The 17,550-nt window shown below is 39.6% G+C and overlaps 2 protein-coding genes across 7 annotated transcripts in view; one reads left to right on the forward strand and one right to left on the reverse strand.

Annotated features, from left to right (window-relative positions):
* LOC141422477 (neutral amino acid uniporter 4-like) overlaps positions 1-17,550 on the reverse strand; it is a 449,783-nt gene that overhangs the window by 373,084 nt on the left and 59,149 nt on the right. The gene's annotated exons all lie outside the window — the stretch shown is intronic.
* The window catches only part of LOC141421463 (deuterosome assembly protein 1), a 409,755-nt gene that overhangs the window by 332,187 nt on the left and 60,018 nt on the right, over positions 1-17,550 (forward strand). For all 6 annotated transcript variants that reach the window (XR_012446504.1, XM_074069522.1, XM_074068427.1 and 3 more), the window contains 2 exons: positions 13,835-14,006; positions 15,464-15,559. Coding sequence is in view for 5 of the 6 variants with exons in the window: in XM_074069522.1 (XP_073925623.1) it covers positions 13,835-14,006; positions 15,464-15,559 (268 nt within the window). In the remaining variant the exon portion in view is untranslated. The remainder of the gene's footprint in view (positions 1-13,834; positions 14,007-15,463; positions 15,560-17,550) is intronic.

A 17,550-nucleotide genomic window follows, 5' to 3' on the forward strand; every position in this document is an offset into this window, starting at 1 on the left:
AATATACAACTGATTAGTAGAGGAGATAAGATTTGAATTCAAATATGTTTTGCTCTATTCCTTGTATTTCTTTCTACACTGGAAGTCAATGGCAGTGAGATGCAAGATGTGAGGAACAGCCTGCCTGGTGTTCATAGCAGAACCAGGATTCTGGATTGAGTCCCTGACACCAAGTCCCTGACTTAGTGACCACAACACTAAGGGTTAAAATACAGATCGAAGCCTAGAACCCAAGGTTGGGTGCAAGATCACTTAACTCCTGCAGATGAGAAGCCATGGCTATTTCCATTCTTTTGTAACAAAACATATTGTGTACTGAATATATACTACATATTCTGTTAAGCCTGTGATCCATATAAAGCTCATTCACAAACAAACCTGGTCCTTAAAGAATATAGGACTTAGTGGAGAACTGTAGAGCTTGCTTGGATACACCATAATTATAAACCAGGAGCGAAGGAGAATTACTGGAGGTTTTCACGAAGAACTACTCTACTCATCATGGTAGACATGAGACCAGACATTGTTTACCATGGTCTCCAGAGCATGACGGCCTCTGTCTCATATGCTGCTGAGAGGAAAGTGAAAATCCAGGTCATGCATGCAATAAAACCTCATTTACCAGGGACTTTTTATGTAGTTTATCACTCCAAGTTACAGTAATGTTTTTTGTTTTTGTGCTATTGGGGTTTAAACTCAGGACCTTGCACTTAATAAGCAGGTGCTCTACCACTTAAGCCACACCCCCAGCCCTGCCCCCTTTTTTTCTGCTTTAGTTATTTTTCAGATAAGGTCTCCCATTTTTTGCCCAGGTTGGCCACCTACCTATGCTTCCCCATAGCTGGCATTATAGGCATTCACTACCTACCCTTGCCTGTCTTATCTGTTCAGATAGAGTACTGGTAACTTTTGCTTGAGCTGGCCTCAAACTGCAGCCCTCCCTATCTCTGCCTCCCAAGTAGCTGAGTGAGCCACCACTCACAGTAATGTTTTTTGAGCAGCTTCATTCAGCAGGTATTTAGCATCTACTATGAGCTGTTCAGAATGCTATATAAACATAAGAATATTGTATAAATTGTACATTGATACAAAGAAAAAAAATATATATATATGAGTCATTTGGTTCTTCTTCATAGTTGTCAAAAACAAAGCACACCCAATGATCTCCTGGTCCCTCCCCTATTTTCTACTCCTAGAGGCAATCACTTTCAACTTGTTCAGTGGACTCCCCCGCCTTTTGCTGTTTATATTTCTAAATAGCAAGCTTTGTTGCTACTGCATGTTGTCTACTAACTTTTACATTGGATGTTTTATGTCCTCTACTTTCCCAGCACACATGAGCACACAGATACAGACCGCACAGTCACCTTTTGCATTACTCCATCCTTCCAATGCATTGTAATTTTGGTGTTTACCTTATTTTAAATTTATAATTACTATTCACCTCTGATTCATAGCATGTTGTGGCTACTTTTCCTTTTCTTCACAAGTTGTACTTCTGGAGTTGGTAACTCTAGTATTGTAATTATAAATTTCTGGAGTTTTCTTCTTTCTACATAGTTTTCATCAAAAAATACCTTTCTGTTTGTATTTGACTTACCCTGTCTATCATGTGAGCTGCTTTCTTCAAATGCCTTTGATCCTTGACTGCTCCTATTTAAGAGTGGTGGGAAGTTTGCATGTACACTGAGTTTCTTACAAACCATGCCTCCCTTGCAGAACTGCATGTTACTCCCTGTCAGTCTTTTGTCTCAGGCTTAGCAGATTCCACCAAACCCTCTTCCAGTCTGCCACATGGGAGATAGAATTTGAGTTGCTAGCACTTTGGGAGCTGAGGAGAAGAGGCTGGGGATTTAGACTTGCACTGTGTGATTAACCTAGCACTAATTTTCACCATATTGCCCAGACTCACTGTGCCAGTCCAAAGCCTCTCTGTTTTAGCTTCTCCCAGAGGGTATGCCTCCAGCCTAATGCCAGTGAGAGGATCTAGGTGTCCTCCATCCCCTCTTGTCAGCCTTCCTCCCAGTGCCACCCTCACACTTGCCCATGTGTGCAAGTGTGTTGCCACTTGACTTTCTCCACTGCCTACACCCATCATTTTTTATCTTCTCAGTTTAACCTTACAGGTTAAAAATATCCATCTGCTTTATTGTTTTTATTTTGTTTGGTTTTATTTGTTCCCTTGAGACAGTGTTCATTATGTAGCTCAGACTGCCCCTGAACCTGCAATCCTCCTCCTTCAGCCTCCCAACTACTGGTACCACTATGCCCAGCCCAAATGCTTTATTTAGTAGAATTTGTGAAAAGAGCAAGTTGTGTGTGTTCATCCATCTTTAACCAAAAAGTCTCACTTTTTTCCTACTGAATCTTTTTCTGTATCTTTTACTCTATACTAACACCTTAGCCATTGATCCCTTTCATAGAATCTTCTCAGGCACTTCCTAAAAATACAGGTACTTCTGCATGATTCACTGTTTCTTCTTATCTTCCATGAAAGTTTCATTTTCAAAGAATCAAGGCAGATGAGTTTTAGAACATAGCTTCTCACTTCTGAATTCAGAAAAGTCTTTTAAGCCACTGTTGTTCTCTGTGTATATCTTTCTTAACCCCCAAGTATTCTTTCCCTCTTAGGTGCATCCATTCACAATAACAATGTTATTTACCAGTTTCTTGATGAATTAAATAGTTTTAAGTGCAGTGTGTAAAAATTCTAATTTTTCTAATATAAGCCAATATACTGAGACTTTAATAAATTTAAATGATATATTCTTTTGCACATTGAAATTTCCTTGATTCTCTTGACTCCTGGATGCCCTAGACTATACCCTCTCTATTCTCCCTGCATCATACTCTTCATTTCCTTACACACACCTTCTCCTCTCTTGAGTAATCCAATTTAACAAGTTCTTCTAATTTCTTGGTAAAGAAACAAAGTGAAATATACCTGGGGTAAAAATCCTGATGTAGGTAGACTGTGAAATGTTCACATAGTGCTGATTATTAGAATTCAGTGATTTTTAAAGAAAAATTCAGAAGGAAGCTTCAGAGGGAGGAAGGAAGGAAATAAAGTTCCTTTGAGAGACTAAGTTATTATTAAGTTTAGAAAAAGATTAAAAAGTACCACTGGGAAGGATACATTTGCATGCAGTTTTTACAGGACAATATTTATAAATGATTTGTTATATTAATTACTAGTTAAAATTTTTAAAACACTGTGTATATGTAGATCTAGGCATGCATGTTAGATACTGGGTACACCTATTCTGTGTTTGTTTGCTGGTGCCTTGGAATCCACTGGAACATTTTGAGCCTCTAGTCAGAGCACTGATAAAACAGAGAAGTGTAAAATACGTGAAGCTTATGGTGAGTCTGTTCCAAGAAGAAAGGAACAGTTGTTAGATAGTGGTTAGTGAAAAAGCTTTACCTTCCTTGAGCTAAACTTCTGAAGAAAGAAAGAAACGATAGAGACCATAAAGAAAAATAGGTGAGAGCAGTAGTGACACAAGTTCTGGTGGCAATAGGAACGTGAAGTCAGTCCAGTAACATTGTAAGCCAGTGGATTCTAGGGACCTCAATTCTGTTCTCCCCCATCATACCCAGGACCAGACCAGCAGAGTGCCAGACACAGCTGTGTATGCATACAGTCAATATATTTTAATGAATGAACTGAAGGAATGATGATCCATTAAAGGGAACAGTGTCAAACAACAGGGAGAGCAAATATAAATACAGTATTCAAAGAACCACAGAAGAATGGAGTCAAAAGTTCAGAATTAGGTAGAGGTAGGCTTAGATGAAATCAGAGAGTGCAAAACTGAAGAGAACCCAGAGCAGCTTCTATAGAAATATTTGAAGTATTGAGGGCTGATTTTTTCCATTGAGAAATGTATAGGGCATTGTTACGTAGAAATGGCTTCATGGCCAGACAAGGCAGATGAGGGTGTGCTTTCATGAACTCTCTAGAATAACATCCCACAATACACTCTTTTCACCTTTTAAAGTTATATCTTGAATTTAATGGGAACATTATGAAGCTGTTTTGTTACTGAGCACAAGCATATTGGCATAGCTGTCCATAGGGAAATCCACCAGCCAAGCCATAGTGCAGCAGAGTAGCCATAATCTGTACAAATGCAAGTGTATCCAGCTGTCAGGAGAGAGCTAGTTGTGCTACAAAATCCATGCAAAATCGCTTCCAGTTTTTCTGTAAAAGAGAATCTTTTAATCTTACAACGTTCAACAGTACATGCTACTTGCAGTTGGTCAAGAATAAGAAAATAATGTCAATCAGCAAGACAGTTAACTCATGAAGGATAGCTGGACAGAGATCCATACTGTCAGTATCCATTCATGTTAAAAACTGAGATGGGAGATGAGGTACAAATGATCCTGGAACACCTAAGTCTTGCCTCAAGTCAGACAATCCCAAAATGACAAGGGAAAGCAAGACACTTTGATCAGTAATTGTACTAGGCCCCCCACCTCAGTGCTGTTAGAGGCCATGTGATGACAATTAATAAGGTTCCTCTGTTCCTCCCAGCCATGGTGGTATCAGCAGAGGCCTACTGTGGGGCCTGAAGCCTATCCCCACCTAGCAGTAATGAGGAAACCCTCCCGCCAAATGACAACAGAGGCTGAATCAAGAATCTGAATTTCCCATTGCTCTATGGGAGCAATCAGAAGAAGCCTGCTAAAACACAGACTCTAAATAAGATCCTGAGGCTCATAATGCAAAACCCAGACAAATCATGGTTCATACTCTTTTGTAGCTGGCAGTTCAGGGCTGATACAGGGGCCTCACAACAATGCCAGAGACCTCATGAAGCTTACAGTTTAGTGAGAGGAGACACGTTGTAGTGGATGATAATTATATAGTATGTATAAAATATGTCAGGAGGAATGGTAATAACTGCTATGCTATGAAGAAAAATTAAACAGACGGGAATAAAGAGTTATCTAATAAATCTGATAGGCAAATTTGAAGAAAGTTCTAAAGAAGTGAGTGATATATAGACATGGATATGTAGATCAGTATTCCAGACAGAGGAATCAGCAACAGCAAAGGTTCTGAGGCAGGAACATAGTTGTTGTTTTCAAGGAGCAGAAAGGAGAGAAGGAAGCAAAGGAGAAAGTGCAAGAGATGGAGTGAGAAAGAAATGGAGCCAAATCCTGGAGGGCCTTCAGGACTTTGATAAAGACTGGATTTCACTATGTAAAATGTGAAGTTACTAGAGGACTTTGAGCAAAGGAATGACATTTTCTGACTTAATGTTTAAATGTCCTCAGTCCCACCCTGCTCTGGTTCTACGGGAAGACAGATCGTAGCACGGGAAGGGTGGAAAAGGCAGAAGCTAAGGTATTAAGGTAATCCAGATAGTGACACATGAGTACATTTTGACAAAAGAGCTAACAGTATTAGTGATCATGGGTTGGGCATGGGATGTGAGAGAAGAGGATGAGCAGAGGATGGACCTAAGACTTTTGGCCCAATAACTGAAAGAAGTGCTATCTATCAGAATAAAAAGAAGGCTGGAAAAATTGCAGACTTGGTTTGAGATGCCTGTTATACAGTAAGAGAACTGTATAGTAATTAACTGTAAATAAAGTCTAGATGACCATTCTCTTTTCACCACCTTCAGTGTGTGGCTTTATTGTTTGTGGTCACCTTATAGTTACAATATGGCTGACCATCTCCCACATCACATCTACCTTCCAGGAAGGGAGCAGGGGAAGGAAAACTAGTAAAAACAAGTGTGTGCCAGCATTTGGCTTTCCTACAGAAGGCGGTGCTAAGATGGGTTTGGATAGAAGTATGTAAGATAGGATGATGTGTTGTATTGGTTTCCTACATCTACTATAACAAATTTGGTAGCTTAGAACAGCTGAATGTACTCACTCATAGGTAGATGCCAGAAGCCTGAACTCCCTATCACTGAGCCAAAATCAAGGTGTTGGTGAGCCTGCAGTCCTTCCAGATGCTTTGGGAAAAAATCTTGCATCCTACACCTTCAGGTGGTTGGCTTGTTGATGCATCACTCCAGTCTCAATGCCAGCACAGTCAAATCTCTAATCTCTGTGTATCTCCATATTCTCAGTATATAGATTTCTCTTCCTCTCTCATAGGTCCCACCCAAATGATCTATGATAATCTCCCCACCTAAAGATCTTTAACTTATGAAAGGACCTTTTTCCATCTAAGGTAATATTTATTGGTTTTAGTATTAGGACCTGGTACTTTGGGGAGTTTTCTGCCTACTACATTTGAGACTGGGGAAATGAAACAGTTATGTTATCGAACCACCTCCTAATGGGGAAACACACCCCTCAGGGTTCTCCCAGACCAGGAGCAAGTATTTATACACCAGTCACTGGCAACCATTTGTCCAAGGTTGCTCCTGAAGGCTTTACTTCTTTGGCACTTCTGCTCTGTCACACTGGTAGCAAAAACCCCAGTGGCAGAAGGCACTCCAGCAAAGGAATGCAGGTCTGTCCACCAGAAATCAGGCCCATATGTCTTTTTTTTTTTTTTTCAATATCAGGGTTTGAACTCAGGTCCTCAAGCTTGCCAGGCTTTTACGCCCCACGTGCCTTGAAGTGGCAGGCATGAAGAGCTACATGGATCCCTGACAACCACTGCAGCCCTCTCTTAAATACCTTTATGGCAATGCCCACTTACTTTCTCAGGCCAGATCATGTGACCTGGCCATGCTTAGCTCCAACCAGAAATTTAGATATTTGTTTGTATGCTTGTTTGTTGTAAGCTAGCACATTGCCATTCTGAATGACATTAGAGTTCTCTTCATATGGAAGAACAGAAAGATGGGTGAGTAACTTAGTCCATTTTCTGTTGCTATATAAAAATATTTAAAGCTGGGAACTTTAGAAAGAAATATGTATTTGGCCACTAGTTTTGGAGACTGAAAGTCCAAGATCAGGTGGCCAAATCTGTTTGCTCTCTTAGAGGGCCTCAGGCAGATGTCATCACGATGCAGAAGAGATCACATGGTGAGACAAGAAGCTGAAGAGATTCAGAGCAGGGCTTCCTCTTTTTGTAACTTACCCTCACTGGAATAAGCTTCATCCTGCAAGAGCTACATTTTTCGCCTCCTAAGGTAATACCACCAGTGACCTGATCATCTCCCACTAGGCCACATCTCTAAAAGATTCCACTCCTCTCTGCTTTACCAAAATGCAACATGAGCTTTTGGAAGACACACTCAAACCATAACAGTAATCAACTAACAGACCAGTGATAAGGATGATTCAGACCAGGTTTTATTGTTGGATCGGGTGAGAAGTGATCAGAATTTAGGATCTATATTGGAGGTAGTACCAGGGAGACTTGTTTGGGGTTTTAGGGAAACACAAATCTATGATCAGACAGAGTTTTTATGTCCAGCAACTGGTAGCAGTTGTGCCAATTACAGAGGTGGACTGAATGGGATGGAAGCAGATTTGCCATGAAGGTCAAGTGTGCTGTAAAGCACGTAAATGTGAGTTCCTCCACGTGTGCTATGGGCCTGCCAGTGTTAAACTGGTAGTTGGACAGAGAAGCCTGGAGCCCAGGACCTCAGGCTGCAGATACAGATGGAGATGTTATTACAGTAAGCTGGCATGAATGGTTTATTAGAAATTTCCAACATTCAAAAAACTGTTTCTTCGAGTTTTTATTTCTTAAAAAGTCAAGTATTAGAAAAACAGATTCTATCAGTGCTTACCTAATTCTGCCCTGTGTGGGCCTAGTGGAACAGCTGGCTCCAGTTTTGAATAGAAAATGGTGAAATGACTATCCTAACATGTAAACACTGCAGTCACTCATTCTACAGACCTCTGTCAAGGTGGGGGGCGGATTTTAATTGTCCCACAGACTGGCTGATAGAGCCAACTGCTGTATGTGCTGATAAACATTTGTTTATTAAGTATACCATATGTTTGTATGTATAACTGTGAAATAATAATTCATGTAGATAAGCTTGTACGGATAGTGAAGCTATTTATACTTCTAAATAATTATAGAGTCCCCTGAAGGAAGAGGTTAGTGCCTGCTAATATTTCACCATTGCTGTTTCCTCTTCTCCTTCCATCTGTGCACCAAAAGTTTACTCAGAACATGAGCAGTTACTACAGAAAGAATTTATCTGTAATGTGGATTAATGGATCTTTATCTTCTTAGAGCATAAAAATAAGATTTTAAATTTGCACATGCCTGTAATTCTGATAAAACATTGGTAGGCTGTGGTGCTGCCTGTTATTTCTTGTACTGTCCCCTTCCATGGTTCAGACAAAGGCTTTAGCACAGGTCTTTATAAGTGCATGAAAGCACACTTTTTTTTTTTTTTTGGAATAGTTAGGTTTAGACCTCCTTCACATCCCTAGCATTAAGCTTCTTGCAAACGAGAGAAGAAAATAGGCTGAATATAAGCCACAATCTCAGGTATGCAGTAAAGATAGGCACTGTACTCTGCTAACTCAGCAAACACTAATGATAACAGCAAATAGCATTTTTTGAACAGTAAGAAAAGTACTTGAGGAAAAGCTATTTTTTACCTCTGATTCAATAATTAATTTTAAAGGAGTGTACCATAAAACTGTGACCTAAAGGACTTAAAGTAACAAATCTTTGATTTCACTGTTGTGGAGAGACAGTTACAAGCAGACCTGCTCTGCAGGTGGGCATTGGGACTTCTCCTGGAGTCTCTGGTGTGGTGCAGGATTTGATGGGTAGAGCAGGGTCAGTGAACCTCCATGGAAAAGTTAAATTATATGTAGCATAGCCTGTTAACTAAGGTGAATAAGTATATAATATTTTTAAATGAGCTTCATGAAAGATTTTGAAAAAACTAGGACCGATTAAGACTGCTCATCAGCCATTTGGAAATTGTTTTCTTAGACTGTTCCATACTTCATAAAGTAATCTAGTCTTCTCTCCTTATCCCTCCCTCCATGATGACTTCCACATTTGTCTGTTAAACTTCCTTTTTTATCTCCCAAGCTCCACACCCACGTTTGTTCACATATCTCAACCTAACTGAACTAATTTTTCTTTTTTTCCCACATTTTCTAGATGGCTTAAGTAGTTGGCTGACCCTACACCCAGATTCCCCAGAATAATCAGTATTTCTGCCTGGTATCTTGGCATAGTTATTATTAGTGCCCCTCTCACTTCTAAATCTTCTCAGCTTGGAACACCGTATGGCCACCACAGTGGTCTTTCTGGTAAAACACTGCTCCTTTAATACCAGAACATAAGCCCATATTTTAAAGGACTTTGGGGTAAGAGCTTACCATCCACAGAATTGCACTGGGTCACCTCTAAATATGTCCATGTGTCTTAACCTGGCTCTTTTTTCAAATTTATTAATTTTTGCTTATGTATAACATTTGTACGTTTATGAGGTACATTGTGATGTTTTGACTCATATATATAGTAGGTGGGGATCAACTCAGTAATTAGCGTATCTGTCACATTAAATTTTTATGATTGATTTATGATGAGACAGGACTTCGTAATTGTTTATGGCTGAGTAATATTCCATTGTGTACATGGACCACATTTTCTTTATCCATTAGTCAGCTGGTAGGCATTTAGGTTGATTCCATATCCTGGACTTTGTGAATAATAATAAACATGGGAGTGTGCCTTTTTGACACTACTGTTGGTTTCAGCAGTAGGATTGCTGGATCATACGGTAGTTCTGTGTTCTGTTTTTTGAGAACCCTCCATACTATTCTCCATCGTGACTATACTAATTTACATTCCCACAAAGAAACCAAAGAGGTTCTCTTTCTTCACATCCTTGTTAGCACTTGTTATTTTTTGGTCTTCTTGATAAAACATTCTCACTGGGATGAGACTCCATCTAGCCAAAGCAATACTGAGCATAAAGAACAGAGCAAAAAGCATTATACTACCTGACTTCAAAACACACTACAAAGGTATGGTAATCAAACAGCATAGCATTGGTGTAAAGAAAGACACACAAACCAGAACAGGGGAGACAGACCCAGATAACACCATGCACTTACAGCCAATTGCTTTTTTGACAACACACTGGGAAAAGAATAGTCTTTCAAATAAGTGGTGCTGGGAAAACTGGATATCCACATGCAGCAGAATGAAACTAGATTCTGGTCTCTCACCAGATAAAAACATCCACTCAAACTGGATTACAGACTTATGTGTCAGACCCAAAGCTTCAAAAATAAAGAAGAGAACATGGGAGAGATGAGATGCCTTGGGACGTTGACCTCGGCAAATTACTTTCCAGGCATGTCCCCAAATGCACAGAAAACAAACAGGCAAGCAAAAGAGTGACCAGTGGGATTATTTCAAGCTAAAAAGTTTCGGTACAACAAAGGGAATAACAGATCAAAGAAGTGCTAATATCTACAGTGCATAAGGAACTCAAACAATATAATAGCAAAAAAAATATCAAACAACCCAATTTAAAAATGGGCTAACAACCACCTTGTTTTCTCTCTTTTTCCTTTCCTTTTTTTTTTTTTGTCAGTGTTTTGAGACAGTAGGTCAAGCTGTTCTCAAATTCACAATCCTGCCTCAGCCTCCTGAGTGCTGCAGTTATAGGTGTAGTCCACCACACCCATCTGGCATGTGACTTTCTCTTCCATTTCCCTGCACCCTTTCAACATACTTGTCACTACTACCTCCATTTACATCATCATTTTCTCCTTCCAGACCCAAAGTTCATATCCTGATGTTTTGATTCTAGGTTCCTCAGACTAGTCTGTCACCCTGCAAGTCTTTGTGCCTCCTTCCTATGCCTCCATGCATTAAAAGATCAGTGCAGAAGGATTTGGCCTGACTCCAGGACCCTTCTTTAGTGAACTGCTTCCAAAGTGAGGACAAGGATTTGCATATCTAAGCAGACACTGTCTACCAAGTCTCCAAAGCGGGAAATCTCAGAAAACTTTTTTCTTCTTTTTTAACTCCTCAATCAACTTTTCTAAAATTGAAATAATAATACCTAACTTTATGGGGATGTTGCAAAGATCCATGAGAAGAAGTAGAGGAAAAATACTCGGCAGAATATGAGTTTGCATTTCACTAAAGGAAGTAGCAAACAAACAAAAAATATCAATTCCCAGCTATGTGAAGACTAAACCAAGCCTTTTTAAATTTTATTTTAAAACTCACAAAATTTAGCAGCAAATATTAATGATAATGAGACAGATGAACTGCTAGTGATTATCTCTAGAAAAAGGCTCTAGGAACAGTCAAAGGAATAAAGATTTTTACAAGTAATATCTCATTGTTTATGAGAATAAGCAAAGACTGTTTCTTCAGAGCTTACCTAAAAGGGAATCCCCCCCTATCCTCTTCATTTGCAGAAACTCCATGACAGTCAGGGGAGTGGGAAGGCTTTGAATAGGGAAAAGGAAAGCCTCAGGTCTACAGTGATGGGGAGCCATTGGGATAGGGAAGCTGGAGACAGGATCCCCAGAGCAGGGCAGCCTGTGAGATTGGTTTGGGGAACCGAGTTGTCCTCCTCCAATTGTTCCAACATCTTGACTGCTCTGGGATAAGTGCTGTGGACTTCACTGATGGTTCATCTGCACATTCAGACTTTAGCATTGAAATGCAGAAGACAAGGTACACAGAAAAGTCTTCAGGACACTGATGACTGTATTCAAGTACTTTAAGATCTACTCTGTTGAAAAGTCTTGAATGGTCTCATTAGATGGAATTAGCACTAGTAGGTGGTCCTAGGTTCTCTTTAGTATAAAAGAGAAACTCATTGCTACCTAGAGGCAGTCTCAGATAATAGTTGCATATTAATGGGAGAACACATACCAGGTGGGTGACCTCTTTGTAGTGAAGTTGTAAAAGATCACAAACCTTGGCATGCATCAGAGTCCTATCATACTGAATCTCATCAGTTGTATATGATAGATGATTGTTTAAAGAAATATTTGTGAGAAAAGGCCAAGTTTACTGGCACTCATCTATAGTCCCAGCTACTTGGGAGACAGAGATCAGAAGGAACATGGTACAAAGCCAGCTGGGGCAAAAAAAAATTAGCAAGATCCCATCTCAACAAATAAGCCAGGCATACTGATGCATGCTTGCAATCCTAGCTACACAGAAGGCATATAGGTAGAAGGATTGTGGTCCCAGGAAAAATGGAGGACCCTATCTGGAAAATAACTAAAAGCAAAAATAGGGATAGGGAATGGTTCAAGTAGTGTGATGCAGAGAGTTCATGTAAATTTTGCATTCAATAGCCATAACCAGAAAATAAACATTCGTTCATCTAAGTGCATAATTCCCATACTATTTGGGGCCTATATTTTAATTCTGTGAACATGGTGTATTCCTGTAAGCCAAGGAGATAGCAATAAAAGGAACTCATTTATTCTTCAGCACATACTGAGCATCCACTAAGTGCTGGAGCAGGGTGCGAGGCTCTGGTAAGAGTGATGAACTGGACTAATATAGTCCTTTTTTCTTAGAGCTTACACAAGCAGAAAAACAAAATTTCTTTACATGTTATTTTGAAAAAGAAAAATGGTGTGAAACCATAAGGCCATGGTTCTGCTTTTTTTCTTTACATCATAACTCCAATTAAAATTCAATCAAGTTATTTATTGAGGAATTAGTACACTTTTTTCCTCAGATTTGTTTTGAGTTTTTAAGTATAAATTGCAAGAGACTTTGGGCCTTAGTCCAGGACTACTATAGAGGATTTCAGCATGGTACTGTCAACTTAAAACCTCTCTGATATCAGAGCTAAATCAACATCCCTTGTTAGGTCAGCTCTGGGTGTTTAGAGTGATGCTGAAGATTCGCAGTCGTTGAGTTATGACATCTCTTTCTAACCCATACTGCAATCGAGTGAACTTGTACTCTTTTGTCAAGCATCTTTTACTGTGTACTACATGGGAGGGCATGTAAGATGGCAAGGAACTTCCTTGGATCTGACCCCTCCACCAATTAGCTGTATATTCTTGGGCCTCCGTTTTTCAAATTGCTAAATGATCTTTCATTAGCCCTAAAGTTCTGATTTAGTAAAAGTAAATGGAGGCGATGTCCTTTTACACCTGCCTCTTCCTCTTACCCTCCCTGCTACATAAATATACTAGAAGCCTGATCATCTCCACTGAAATGACCCACTTACCTAATGTGGGCGTTGGTGTGTCCCTCACATGTCCAGCTCCCTAGGGAAGGTCTCCACTTGTTTGAAGGAGAACCCTGCACTGGGAGCACCTAGCAGTCTGTCTTCTTGCCCGCTTTCCTTTCTGGAGTCCTCTCTGTGACCTCCTTAGACCCAGATGTTGTCACCCATGTGGCTTTTAGTGCCCAATGCCTTAAACTTAGGCTGTGATGCCCATGTCCAAATGATTTTTTCTAACAGACAGCCCACTGAGTTCCCCTCTTTGAGGAGCAGCACTGTAGCCCACTTGTCCTCTGGGATCTGGTCCTACCTAGATTAGACTTGCTTTCCTGTCCCTCACAGGCATGACTGACACCCAGTTTGCTTCTGTCAGTCCTCCTCCAGTTATGATGCAGGTCAGTACACATGTACTTACTTGTAAGAGCATTAATCCTTATACTAAAGCTTAATCATTTTTTCAGAATTAGCATATTCCCTACAATTAGCCCACTCTAAAAAAAGGTTATTTTTTAAAATTAAGTGTGTGTACACTATTAGTTCTGAAATTACTTTTAGTTTTAATTTTAAAATATCTAGCTTTTGGACTTTTTCCTAAATAATTGAACAACTTGAGGAAATGACCGAGCTATGAAGTATAGTAACTTTTCTTGCCCTCACATTTCATTCTTTTAAAATGTATTCTGCTTTTCTATAATTGCCAGAGCGTCCCCTTGTGAGGCTGAGCTTCAGGAACTAATGGAACAAATTGACATTATGGTAAGCAACAAAAAATTGGACTGGGAAAGGAAGATGCGGGCTTTGGAGACACGACTGGACCTTCGCGATCAAGAGCTGGCAAATGCACAGACGTGCTTGGATCAGAAAGGCCAAGAGGTACCGACTTCCCGTGTCAATGAAGTACAGCCTGTCAGACTCTCTCAAATGGTGTTTACCCACCAGGCTACTTTTTCCACTATGGATACTTTTCTTAGGCATCGACATTAAACATTTATCATTTAAAATTCTGTCAGCCAGTAATATATTACAGGTATGATATCAAATCAGTCCATAGACATTTACTGGTAAAGACAGAGCTATAGTGTGTGTGCTATCTATAAAAGTAAAAACTTAATATACATGTGAAACAAATATTGTTTGAATTATTTTACTGCTATAGAAATAAAGAAGTGGTCGAAAGTAGACAAAACCATGTCTTTGTTAAAGCAGAGTTCAAGGCATTATTTACCTCTTCTATTCGGGTAGAAGAATATTTCCTGAAAATTAGATGTCAAGAATTGATTGTAGGAGCTGGGGCATGGCTCAATGGTAGAGCACTTACCTAGCAAGTGCAAGGCCCTGAGTTCAAACCCCAGTACAACACATAAATAACAAATAAATAGATAGGTAGTATTTAAAAAAGAAAGAAGTGATTGTAGAACAGAGGAGACCAGACTTGGAAAATGTGTGTCCGTGTGTGCCTGAAGCGCCCATTGAGGGAGTGCCCCCAGCTGCTGCAGGGCTGGTCACTGCCAATCTGCTGCCTCTAGAAGAATGAGTGTGAAAGCTCTCTGACCTACAGAGTCCTGGAAAATCATCAGGCTTAGTTAACGTGGACTTCATGTCTCTGGATTTTTCTTTTGGATGAGGCATAAGAGAAATGTTTACTAATCATATATTAAAACATCATCAGTTAACATACTTATCAGCCATATTTCTACCTTTATTGGCTTTTTGGTGGAACTGAGTTTTTGGCATTGCTAGCTATGTTCCTGGTTGCTTCAGTCAATGTTATCTAGTTTCCCTTCACAATCAAGGCAGGCCACCAGTCCTGGCATATGCAAGGACTTATTCTGTCACTTCAATTCCGTAATGACACAGGCATGTAAACACATGGCTTCCCTATAATTAAGTAGACAAATTCAATAAGCCAAATCCTTAACAACTGCTCTTCATGGTACCCACTAAAGCAGAACTGGCCTTGCAGACAGTGGAGCCTAAAAAGAAAAAAAAAATGAATTATGCTAGTAGAAGTTTTGCCTGAGTGAGGATGACATAGCTTCCCCAAAAGATAGTGCAAAGTAAATTCTAACTCTTCATTTAAAACATGTTAGTGATAAGGATCTTTTGTTCAGCAGCCACATGCACTGTCCTAATGCGTACCTCGAAGAATAGTGCTAGTGGTGTTTGGATTTTGTGAATTTAATTATTAATAGCTATTTTAAGAACCACAGCACAAATATTTATTCTTGGTTTGGCACACGATTTTATATGTATTGTGTTTCTCTTCTGTACATCTGATTTTGTCAGGCAAAATTTAGAAAAACCAAAATTAAATATGATTTTTAATGTAGGTGGGATTACTTCGACAGAAGTTGGACAGTCTAGAAAAATGTAATTTGGCAATGACTCAGAATTATGAAGGACAACTACAAACCCTAAAAGCTCAAGTAAGAAAACGTATTAAAATTTAATATTATGCATTGATGTATACTTTGGCCTGTAAAACTGTCTTAATTTTATTTAAGCTGCTTGTTTTTAATGCAAGCAAAAGTCCTTGTATTTTAATCACATTCAACCCTGTCTTTTGCTATTTTATGTATGCTGATTTTTTCTCTCTTACTAGATTGTTAGCTCCATCTGTCTTCTGTACCCTTCGCTGTTATTACACTGCTAGATAAACAGCTTTCTGTTTCTCCGTAGACTTACTTATTAATTAAATTATAATCCTTAGCTATATGACAACAACAAAAAGCAATTAGCTTTTGTGATTATTGCTACCTAATAGAAATGCCCTTTATTCTACAGCAGTTTAAAATATGTAAGTTTGCTGTTATGAAATAGGTAATTGAAAGAATAAAACTGGCTTTACTTGGTGGGGTAGTTCATAGGTGACCATGCTTGTGCTGGAGCACGTGACAGATACTGATTTCTGTCTTACTCATCCCTGTAGCTTCCCACTGTGCTGGCAAGGTCACCTCCTCTCCTTCAGGTATCACACAGGGCAGTAATCACCTGAGCATCTCAGATGCAGATGCTGTATCGTTGCTTAACCTAGTAAGTGAATCAAAATGGGGAATATGGTTTGGTTATGAAATTACACTTTATAACCAACTTCTCTTGGACTGCGAAGATTTCACATGTGAGAATCTAGATAAAGAAGCCCAAAATAGTTAGTGCTCCTCTATAAGTACATTTTCAGGGAAGAGATTCATCCATTAAGACTGGAATATAAAGCATTGGATGTCACTTAATTGGTATGATCTTCTGAGACTAGCTTAATCTTTCTAGACATTTCACCTGCAATTCAGTTAACTGCCACTAAACTGCAGGTTGGATTATTAAACTACATACAGTGTTTTCCTAGCCAAGTTTCAAGCATTTAAAATTTTAAGTCAATCAACTGTTTTTTTCTACAGATAACATAAATAAATCAGTAATATAAATAAATATCAAATACAATGTATACTTGTATTTGAGACTTCTGCTTCTGAAAAGACAACTAGATGTACTTTTCTCTGTCTTCCTGCTAAATGCAGTTAAAAATCCTACACATTATTTATTAAACAACATAAGAAGACAGTAGAAAGTGGAAAGAAGGGACAGACTGTTTAGGAACCTTAGGAACCAAAACAATGACACGGGGGTGAGTTCACTGGGATTTTCTTTTTGTTTCACACACTCCAGACTGCTTAACACAGAAGTAAGCAACCGAGACACATCAGTAGGTACAAACAAATTCACAAAAAGAGCCCTAAAGAAGGTCTGTTGTCTCTAGCCAAAAGACCAAGAAGGAGATGTCTAAAAAGATAAAACATTTGTAGATAATAACCACTCTGCTCCAGCCAAACACCACAGAAAAAAATATAACCCCACCTCCACCAATTTAGCAGTGGACTTCCACCCTCTCCAAGCTAGAACAAGGTAGCCCAGGCCCTCCGCTTGAGAGGTGCCTGGAAGACTGGGTAGGGAGACAAGGCCTTCCCTAGCCAATGGGATCAGTGAGAACCATGTGGAGCCTGGGTTTATATGCCAGCCATTTTGTAATGAGCTGCCTCTCCCCTTACTCTCTAAGGTGGTATCAGAGGAAGCCTTGAGGAGGGTCTCCACAGCATAGTAGTAACAAGGCCATTCCCCACCTCCACTACAGTATCACTGAAAGCCACGTGAGAAGCAGTGACAAGGCATCCATGCCCCTCCAGTTACAGCAATGTCATCCAAAGACCTGGGGGGAGCCCAAACTCCTACTCAGTGGCAATAAGGAGCACCTGACCCTAGGTACCAACTGAAGGCAAGTTAAGCTCTGGACCTCCACTGACATGTGGTAGTAACAAGACGGCCCTCCATTTTCCCTGCCAAGATTTGTCAGAAAAGGCCTGCTAAAACACAATATTTAATTAAAACTCAGAGTCTCATGACATAATATCCCCAAATATCCATG

The sequence above is a fragment of the Castor canadensis genome, chromosome 1 (assembly GCF_047511655.1).
Source record: "Castor canadensis chromosome 1, mCasCan1.hap1v2, whole genome shotgun sequence".
Taxonomy (NCBI): Eukaryota; Metazoa; Chordata; class Mammalia; order Rodentia; family Castoridae; genus Castor; species Castor canadensis.